The sequence below is a fragment of the Sinocyclocheilus anshuiensis genome, unplaced genomic scaffold (genome assembly GCF_001515605.1).
Source record: "Sinocyclocheilus anshuiensis isolate Anshui unplaced genomic scaffold, SAMN03320099.WGS_v1.1 scaffold3315, whole genome shotgun sequence".
NCBI lineage: Eukaryota > Metazoa > Chordata > Actinopteri > Cypriniformes > Cyprinidae > Sinocyclocheilus > Sinocyclocheilus anshuiensis.
In genome coordinates this window covers 62,925-73,565 of record NW_015542798.1, presented here as the reverse complement: position 1 = coordinate 73,565, position 10,641 = coordinate 62,925, and the positions used below count along the sequence as shown (strand labels likewise).

The following is a 10,641-nucleotide window of genomic DNA, read 5'->3' as shown; positions in this document are numbered from 1 at the left end:
ACGATATCCGCTTGTCTCGTCGCTCCGGCCGGGACACAGCATCACAGTATGGTGAGGGGCGTAACATTTCCGTCACACGCTTGAGGTATTCGGCCAATCACAACGCACTGGATAGCTGGCCAATCAGAGCACACCTCGCTTTTCAGACCGATGAGCTTTGTAAAAATCTATGCGTTTCAGAAAGGCAGGGCATAGAGGAGAAACAATAATGTACAGTACGTGGAAAATAATGTGTTTTTTGAACCTTAAACCGCATAAACACATTTCATTACACCAAATACACAAAATAATGTTCTTTTTAGCAACATCATATGACCCCTTTAAAATACCCGCCGCTGCTCCGCCAGACCACTAGAGGTCCCTCAATCGTACCAAACGCCTCGGCGAAAACTATCGAAGGAGTTACCGCATTCAAACAGGGACTTGTAGTTTTCATAGCTCTATCAGTCTGTGGATTAGTGTGTTGTTTTAGAGCTCTTTATACACATACATGTGCAGAGTCGAGTCTTTGGATCGGTTTAGTGGCTCATGTGAGTGTTTGAGTGTGAACTAAAAGCTGCTATTCTGGATCGATCTGGAACTTTCCACACGCGCCCCTCCCGCTCTCACGCTACCCATAAGCCACCGCGCGCGTCTCCATTCTTCTCTCCCATCCAACATGTCCATGACAGAGGGTCCGTTAACCGTGCTCGGCCAGAGGACGACCGGCGAGTCCGTTAGGACTCAAAACGGTGAGTCGGGATGCGCTCATATTTCCCCGCAATCAATTAAACACAGCGACGCGGTGAACGGGCCGCACGCGGCGGTGTTTGAACGGAAGAGCGGCCGGTGTCTCGAGCAGCACGTGCGGCTGACCGGAATCCGAGTGTAATCCTTGGTTTACATCTAAACACTTCTTCAGCTTTAAGCGTTGTCTTCAGAAGTCGTCCCGTCGGTACAGTGACCCGTGAGCCGGTAGATCGCCGTGTCGCATCTGAAACTGTTTGCTAAAGCAGTAAAGCCTGTGTGTTTCATTGTCAGACCGATGAACGCGTTACAAATGAAGTATAAGCCTGTGATGTCTAAAAATCCTTGCTTGCGCCACAATACAGTCACGTGGAAGAAAGATGTCTAATTAATGCACATGTAACGTTAAATGCTTATATAGTAACGTTACGGTAACGGAAGACTTCTGCTTCTGTGTGATGCTACATTCTCGCCCCACCTGCTGACAGTTTAGCTGCCCAGGAGCTATTCACAAATATCTCGTTTATTGCGTTTAAAATCGTCAGATGGAGGGTAGTGGAATGGAGAAAAAGGTTTTGTTTTATGTTTTACGGTAAGAAGTTTAATTTATTTAGACCCCACGTTTTTAAGATGCAGCGTTAACTGTCAAACACGTCCATCTAGTGAGTTTTTACATCGAAAACAAGAGCAGTGGAATGCAGACGCGTTAAAATACTGTATTTATCTATCTATCTGTCTATGTATCTATCATCTGACTATTTCTATCTGTATATGTTAGGGGTGACGAGATCTCGCGAGATCCGATGTGTCTCGCGAGAACGTAACGATATCCTCGCGCAGATCTTTCAGATATATCTGCATTACACTGGCTCGGTCAGAAGTGGTGGTATGTAAGATATTTTGTGTCCACATCAGGCAAGTGGCCGCATGATAAGCGGGAACATTACGCAGTGTAGTCTTTATCCAGTCATAAAAACAGAATTCACAGTTTAACGCGGAATGTCACGGAATTTGTCAAATTTTGAATGAATTAATCAAAAGTAGGTCATTACACTTAAATCAAATCACGATATGGACTAGTATCTAAATATTAAGCCGCAAAAGTCGATTTAAATATGAATCCTGCATGTTCTGCCTGTCTCTGTTAATGAATGGCGCAGACGCGCGGTTTCATTTACTACACACACACACACACACACACACACACACACACACACACACACACACACTGAAGCGCGCGTGACACTCGCATTTCAGCGTCTGCCGTCTCACTAAATGAGGTCGTAAACACATAAACAACATCTCCAGAACTGCTCTGAGAGTCACTTCATCAGCATTTTAGCGTTTGATTTGAGTAAAACTAGCGCCATATCTCATACACAGAACTGTAAAGGTATTCACAGCAACCCATCAAAATAAAAGTCCGGTTTGATTTGAAGACGTTGTGCCTATAACTATTTTTCAGTAGAATGTACATAGCCTACTACTACTACTACTACTACTAAAATGAAACAAACATTTTTTTTTTTTTTTTTAAGGAATAATGACACAAAACATTTCTTCCATGTTTTAATTTTAATAGTAAATCCCTTTTGTTTGCCAAAAAATCTTGTTTGCTTAATTTTCAATAATTAAAAGATAAATGATAAATTAAATTAATGTGTTATGCCTTCATTTGATAACCAGAAAAATGTAAATATACAACACAGAATTTCTGAGGGGGAAAAAAATTACTAGGGTACTTTAGTGGAAAAAAGGCTACTTTAAGAAAAAAAATAATAAATTAAGTTGTTTTATGCATTCAAATAATTAGACATGCTACAGCACAGTAACATTATTGGTAACAATAAAAAAATATAAATAATATTGTGAGAAAAAATAAAACATTTCATAGGGCCCTAAACATGTAGGGCCCTAAACTACTTTTTTGCATTTTGTGTTTTTCAGTTGAATAAAAGACAATTTTTCCCTATATATTTCATCATTGAGGATTTCTTTAAAAAAGTCTAAAAATCTCGTCTCGTTCTTGTGGGGTAAGTGTCTCGTCACACCCCTAATATATGTCTGTCTATCTATCTATCTATAAAATTCTCTAACTGCACTTATGTGACCAATAATTATTGCTTAAACAAGTAGGCCTAGACCAAACATTTGCATTTTAACTTAACAAAAGAAACAAAAATTACACAACGACGTAGTAAGGGCCAGTTTATACAGAACATTTTTTTGCATTTAAAAGCGTGAGATGAAGGGTAGTGGAATTGGGGGGTGGGAGTCTCCAGGCGTGGAAAGTTAAACGTATTTTATCTTGAGCACTGTGTGTTTAGGATGCTGCTACTGTGTCCAAATAGGCCTACTTTACTACTATATGTTAGCTGAAAAACAGTATGCGAGCCAAGTAGTATGTCTGAATTCATATGATTCATAAAACAGGCACAAAGTACCCAGATGACCTACTACACATCTGGTGAAGTGTGTGTCCAACAGACGCTTTACTATCCCATGAGCCCATGAGAGGAGCTCTGAATGGCAGAGAAGCGACGAACTGATGCTGTAGGTCACGTGACAGTAACGGCATGGCAGATGTAGTACGTCTTGAAACTAGGGCTGTCGCGATTCGTCAATTTTATTCGACTATTCGATTTAAAAAAATCCTCGACTTCATTTTGCTCGAGTCGACTAACCGGCAAAGTACCGGAGGTGGCGCATTTCACGGACGAGAATCCATAAAACACATTATTAGACTGTTTTCCAAGGCTGCACAATATATTAAACCCATTTAAAAATCATAATTAAGGTTGGCGCCCTCTGCAGGCCTTTGTTGTAATGGATAATGTACATTAGCTCTATTGTTTATAATACATTGTATTTTAACAGTTTTGTTCAATAAAACCATATGATTTCTTGCTTTTGATACTTTATTTGAACTAATTATTATTGCCTCATTGCTATTATATATGTATTTTAAGTAATTTTAAAGGCTATTGTTCTTACATCTATATTTATTACCACAAAAAAAAAATATATAATTATAGAGCCCTATGAAATCCGTTTTATTTCTAAATTAGTTTTTTTTTTTTCATTTTCGTTTTTCTAATTCATTTGTCTAATTAATTGAGTTTTACAGTTTTATCTTTACCAAATTCTGTTTTCCATTATTCTCTGTTTCCATTTTAATGGTTCCATTAAATTTTAATAATCAAAAGCATCTCCAATTAATTTATTTTATTTATTTTTCAGAAATACTGCACATTTACATTTTTCTCCTAAATAAATTCTGGTAAATACTCCTTTAAAAAGTGTTTTTTTATTATAATTTTATTATTAGTAGACTAGAACACGTGGACATGTTGTCATTCTTACACTATAATACTGAACTATGATTTCAGTGATTTGGACTATGAGATGGACACTTGCTTCTTGCACTTTACTTTTGCTTTAAAAAAAAGGATTTCATAGAAATATGGATTTCATTTGGTTGAATAAAATATTCTTAAGTAAAGTTGTTGATTTTTTTTTTGTGGGAAATTAATCGTATCGATAAATTAGTTGATAGATTAATCGAAATAAAAATAGTCGTTAGTGGCAGCCCTACTTGAAACATTCATGCTCCTTGCATTCATACTATATAGAACTTTTTTTTTTTTTTTTTTTATGGTCACAAACCAAACCTAGTGCCTTCTATGCAGTATGCAACTCCGGACACAGTGTTAATCGCAAAACGCTGCAAAAGACGTGAGTGCAATGGTCAAACACATCCATGTAGTGCATGTTTAGCCTACATAGAAAATGGTTTAAAAAGCAGTGCGGTGGAATGCAAAAAATATATTCTGCTTTCAGTTCTTGCAGTGCGGATAACATTGGTATACAAAATCTTGCCGAGCATAAAAGAGTGAAACATTCAAATTCATTTTATTTGTTGCTTTGCAGTCATGGCCGCTGCATCCATTGCTAACATCGTGAAGAGCTCTCTGGGTCCCGTCGGCCTGGACAAGATGTTAGTGGACGACATCGGAGTAAGTGCTTACGTTTTTCCTCCGGTCAGAGTAACCCATGATGTTCAGATCTTGTATAATTAAAGGGATAGTTCACCCAAAAATTAAAATTCTGTCATTAATTACTCATGTCGTTCCAAACCCGTAAGACCTTCGTTCATCTTCGGAACACAAATTGAGATATTTTTGATGGAATCTGAGAGCTCTCTGACCCTCCCATAGACAGCAACACAACTGAAATGTTCCCAGGTCCAGAAACGTAGCAAGGACATATAAAATAATCCATGTGACATCAGGGGTTCAACCATAATATTACGAAGCAACGAGAATACTTTTTGTGCGCAAAGAAAACAAAAATAATGACTTTATTCAACAATTCTTCTCCGCGTCACACTATAGCGCCATTTTGGAGTTTACGTTGTTTTCGTCCAGCTGATATTCTTCAAAATGGCGCAATAGGGTGACGCAGAGGAGACGAATTGTTGAATAAAGTCGTTAGTTTTTTTTTTTCTTTTGCGCACAAAAAGTATTCTCGTAGCTTCGTAAAATTACGGTTGAACCCCTGATGTCACATGGATTATTTTAACAATGTCCTTGCTACGTTTCTGAGCCTTGATCGTGTAAGGATCCTTGCTGTCTATGGGAGGGTCAGAGAGCTCTCGGATTTCATCAAAAATATCTTAATTTGTGTTCCGAAGATGAACGAAGGTCTTACGGGTTTGGAACGACATGAGAGTAATTAATGACAGAATTTACATTTTTGGGTGAACTATCCCTTTAATGTCTAATAGGAAACATTAGAATTGTTTGTAGATAATGCAGTGTAGATGTTCCTATTGGGTTTGTTTTCTCATGCTTGGGATCTGTGTTTCAGGACGTGACCATCACCAATGATGGAGCCACCATCCTGAAGCTGCTGGAGGTGGAGCACCCGGCGGCTAAGGTCCTCTGTGAGCTAGCAGAGCTGCAGGATAAGGAGGTTGGAGATGGCACAACATCAGTGGTGAGACATTTGCTGCTTTGGATAGATGTTTCTGTTAAAAAACATTTCCTGTTATAGTGCCATCCGTACAGTATCAGTATGTGTGGCTATGCTAACAGGATACAGAAACCGCCTGTCGTAAACTACAGGACGTGCAGGTTTTTTTCTGCCGCTTCCACATCCTGACAGTACAATAGACAGTGTTGATTGAATATCAGTTAAAGTGAGAACCACTCATCTGTGTGTGTGTGTGTGTGTGTGTGTGTGTGTGTGAGAAGGTGATCATCGCCGCTGAGCTGCTGAAGAGTGCTGATGAGCTCGTCAAACAGAAGATCCACCCCACCTCCATCATCAGTGGATACAGACTGGCCTGCAAGTAAGAGTCACTTCCTGTGCCAACAGGAAGTCTGGTGTGTTTAAGCATGATTGACATTAAAATGAAACGGTCTAATTTGCTGTGGTTCACAGGGAGGCAGTCAGATACATCAATGAGAACCTGACCATCAGCACTGATGATTTGGGCAGAGAGTGTCTCATCAATGCTGCCAAGACTTCCATGTCCTCTAAGATCATTGGCGTGTATCCTCTGCTTTGTGCTGTTTCATGCTAGTGTGTGTGTGTATATATGTATATTATACACACATACATGCATACATACACAAAATGCTATATAATGTATATAATATTATCACCTATATAAACATTATTAAAATTTATATTTAAAATTGTATTAATTTCGTGTGTGTGTGTGCAGGCTCTATATACAAATTCTGCTTATCTACTGCTTATTAGAGATTCTGCTTATTATTAAAAGTATTTTATAGTATATATTATTTTCTATATAATATTTTGCATTTAAATGCGTCTAAAATCATGTCACAACATCCAAAAAAAATGTTTTTAAGTGATTGTAGTATTCAATAAGGCTGCATACAGAGTGTATTTCATTTCAGAGATTTAAACTGCATTAACAGAGTTTTGCAGACGTTGACTAATCATTTGAAGTGAAAGTGTTGTTCCTTGACGTTCTGTCAGTGATTCAGATTTTTTTGCTAATATGGTGGTGGACGCTGCCCTGGCTGTGAAGTTTGTTGATGGGAAAGGTGTTGCTCGCTATCCCATCAACTCTGTGAATGTGCTGAAGGCTCACGGACGCAGCCAGAAAGAGAGTTTCCTCGTCAACGGATACGCACTTAACTGCACTGTCGGATCACAAGGTCTGTCCATGCGCATGCTTTCTTTTCACATTGCACAGTGTATGTTCGTATGCGTGTTTGTAAATGTTGTTTGTATTGTTTAGGAATGGTGAAGCGTGTGTCCAATGCCAAGATAGCCTGTCTGGACTTCAGCCTGCAGAAAACCAAGATGAAGCTGGGTGTTCAGGTGCTCATCAGCGATCCGGAGAAACTGGACCAAATCAGACAGAGGTGAGGTCATGTTACACACACACACACAAAGAAATGTCCCATTTACATTGCTGCCACACATCTGTGGTGTGTGTAGTTATACGCGTGGGATAAAGCATTGTCTACCCAGAGCCTCTCTTACACGCAGATACACGTGTCTGTGTTTTACCTTTGGGCTGTACAACATGTATCTTTATGTATACCACCAAAAGTTTAGGCTCAGTAGGATTTTTTATTTTTGAGAAGAAGAAATAAATGTTTATTCAGAATGGTTTAAATTAAGTCACAGTAAAGACATTTATAATGTTACTAAATATTTATTTCAAAAAAATGCTGTTCATCAACGAATCCTGAAAAAAAATATGAAGCAGCACAGCTGTTTTCAACCGTGATAATAATCAGGAATGTTTCTTGAGCAGCAAATCAGCATATTAGAATGATTTCTGAAGGATCGTTTGACACTGAAGACTGGGGTAATGATGCTGAAAACTGAAAAAAAGTTATTTTAAGTTGTAGTGTTTTGCTTTTTTGTTTTGGACCAAATTTTGACTTATTGAAGCAAAATACAAGTAAACTGAAATAAAATATATAAAAAAAAATTTAATTCATTTTATTTCAGCTAGTTGCCAAGGCTAAAATTTAATTTAACTATAATTTAAATGAACCAAAATTGAAAAGGAAATTAGAAATAAAAACTATAGATGCATTGAAAATTACTACTAAAACTAATTTTAATTAAAAAAATAAAAACTAATAACTACTGTTTTGTTTTTTTTCCACTGCTTGATTTGATATATCAGACTATTTACGCTATGAATGCATTATGCTCACTTGACTTTCTGTATGTGGTTTTAGTAATTTGAGTACAATTATTTTGAACCCTATTTATGTCTGTATTTAGCACCGATCTCTTATGAACAACATCTGAGGTGAACCTGTTACACGTGAGCTTCATATGAAGTAATTGGAACCGCTTGTATAATTTATTTTTACCTCCTGACGTTGACATGATCATTTTCAGAAGGGCAGAAGGTTTTTTTTTTTTTACACTTAACACTTTAAGCATATTTACCTACTTTATTTAAAACGTAATTACCTTATTAGATTTTTTTGGCTGTTTGTATGCAAACAAGTGTCCTCTCTCAATTTTTTCTGTTTGCATTATAAGGAGTTTTGATGTCTTGAGCTGTGAATATAATTGGTCAATCATTTTCATCTGTTTTGATGATCTTTCTGGATTTGTTTCTCAGGGAATCAGACATCACGAAGGAGCGCATTCAGAAGATCCTGGCATCAGGAGCGAATGTGATTCTGACCACAGGAGGCATTGATGACATGTGTCTGAAATACTTTGTGGATGTAGGAGCCATGGCCGTGAGGAGGGTGCTCAAGAGGGACCTCAAGCGCATCGCCAAAGCAACTGGGGGTCAGCTGACTGCACTTGCTTTAGTCTTAGCTTAGAAGATCTAGACCTTCTGTTCTTGGAATACAGAGGTCTTTTATTCTCTTTGTCTTAGTTTTGATGAACACTGTTTTGATTTTTCCCCCGTAGCCACTGTGTGCTCGTCTCTGTCTAACCTGGAGGGAGAGGAGACGTTTGAGGTGGCCATGCTGGGTCAGGCTGAGGAGGTGGTGCAGGACAGAGTGTGTGACGACGAGCTCATCCTCATCAAGAAGTGAGAGCATCTTCCTTTTCCCTCAACAAAACCTGTAGGATCGAATTTATGCCTGATATTACCTACATTCTGAAGATCAGCGATTAGGATGTCTGCACATCACATCCTCCAGAGATTAAGCCTCATCACACCGCCTGTATAATGAAACTGGCTCATTAAATCAGCTCTGGTTCCTTTTAATCACTCTACCTCATACTTTGATTGACCGCTTCAGAGCTCATACGCACCCAAAATCCTGCATTTTTCTGAATAATCTGTATGTCTCATGTTAAAGAGGAGACATTAAACACATTATCTACTGTGTTTTCTGGAAAGTAAGTTGCACATGGTCAAAATTTCATTGGTGAGAGAAAAACAAATATTTGTTTAAAGTATTTTATTACATTTAGAAACGTAAAATACGCTAAGAATCATAAAATATGCTAGCATCATGTATTTTGATATGCTCCCCTTGCTCCACAAAAATCCTTCAAATGTATTTGTATACAGAAGGAAAAAAAGGATGAAAAACGAGTTAACACTTAAAACATCAAGCCTAAACAAATTTAAAGCGAAACTCTACCGGTGTGTGGGGAAATGTGCTATACAAATAAACGTGATTACCTTGCCTAAGAAGTACAAACCGTGTTAAACATGAGGAGAGAGAAAACAGTTCTGTATGATTTGAACTGATTTCATCTAATTTGCCAACAACTGATAAAAAATGATTTTGAAAAAACGACTTGCATTCGGAAAAATAATACTGCTGCTATTGCTGTGAACTGCATGGGACCTTGAGCAGTGTTTTCCATTGGAAACACATTTGAAAATCACGTTTTAGTATTTTTTTTAATGCCGTTTTCTCTGTCTCTCAGCACAAAGGCACGCACATCTGCCTCTCTCGTCTTGCGTGGGGCGAATGATTTCATGTGTGATGAAATGGAGCGCTCGCTGCATGATGCCCTGTGTGTGGTGAAGAGGGTGCTGGAGTCCAAGTCTGTGGTACCAGGAGGTGGCGCTGTAGAGGCTGCGCTGTCCATTTATCTGGAGAACTATGCTACAAGCATGGTGAGGACCCTGTTTCACAGATGCTGGGGTCTTTATTTTTTTGATGTCTTTGTATTTTTAGGTAAAATGTTACGTTGTAACAAACTGACAGTTAAATTATAGCTGATGTATAAATGCACAAACTAGTAAAGGTAGACAGGCTTTTATTGTAATGTTAGTGTTAAGACCAGTTTTATATATTTCTGTATTGTGTGCAATTGGATGTATGCACACTCCCATTATAATTGCTGCCGTGCCTGTTTGATGGCTTGTGCAGTTATACGCGTGGGAGACAGTGAGAGTCCTGAGTGGGGAAAGGGACAGATAAACAGCTCTGCTGACAGCTGCTTCCATCCTGCTCAGAACAGACATTGCCTCATTTATCATTGAGATGCATTAACCCTCACTAGGCCTGCAGTGTGAACTGTTACAGACAATTCAGAACATGGTTCATGATCATAGGTTTGTAGTGATTTACCTTAGCTTTCTACTTCTAGATTCATGGACCTCAGACATCAGCGTGATTTCAGCTGTAGGCTATTTTTTTAAGAGGGAAACATCCATTTGCCAAATTTGCAATGAGTTATACAGTCCTAAAAAGTTCCAATTAGGATGGCCTGTGTTGCCACAGAAACAGGAATTGTAGCAGAGTCGGTTTGAATATTTCAGTAACTTGAAATAATTTCATGCCTATACCGTAATAGGGCTCGCAAAATGGCTGAAAAACTAAATTCGAATTTTGTACTTAAATATTATCAATATTCGAATTATATTTGAATTTAAAAGGCATAATTTCAGTTAGGGGGAAAAAAAGCTTTTGGCTTCTCTCC

The 10,641-nt window shown here is 38.3% G+C and overlaps 1 protein-coding gene across 1 annotated transcript in view; it reads left to right on the top strand.

Moving 5' to 3' along the window:
* The first annotated feature begins 410 nt into the window (after positions 1 to 410).
* LOC107694622 (T-complex protein 1 subunit alpha) overlaps positions 411 to 10,641 on the top strand; it is a 12,656-nt gene continuing 2,425 nt past the window's right edge. The window contains exons 1-10 of the mRNA XM_016494311.1: positions 411 to 731; positions 4,657 to 4,742; positions 5,596 to 5,724; positions 5,982 to 6,079; positions 6,172 to 6,282; positions 6,739 to 6,920; positions 7,004 to 7,130; positions 8,360 to 8,535; positions 8,662 to 8,785; positions 9,640 to 9,832. Of these exons, the coding sequence (XP_016349797.1) occupies positions 659 to 731; positions 4,657 to 4,742; positions 5,596 to 5,724; positions 5,982 to 6,079; positions 6,172 to 6,282; positions 6,739 to 6,920; positions 7,004 to 7,130; positions 8,360 to 8,535; positions 8,662 to 8,785; positions 9,640 to 9,832 (1,299 nt within the window). The 5' untranslated portion in view covers positions 411 to 658. The remainder of the gene's footprint in view (positions 732 to 4,656; positions 4,743 to 5,595; positions 5,725 to 5,981; positions 6,080 to 6,171; positions 6,283 to 6,738; positions 6,921 to 7,003; positions 7,131 to 8,359; positions 8,536 to 8,661; positions 8,786 to 9,639; positions 9,833 to 10,641) is intronic.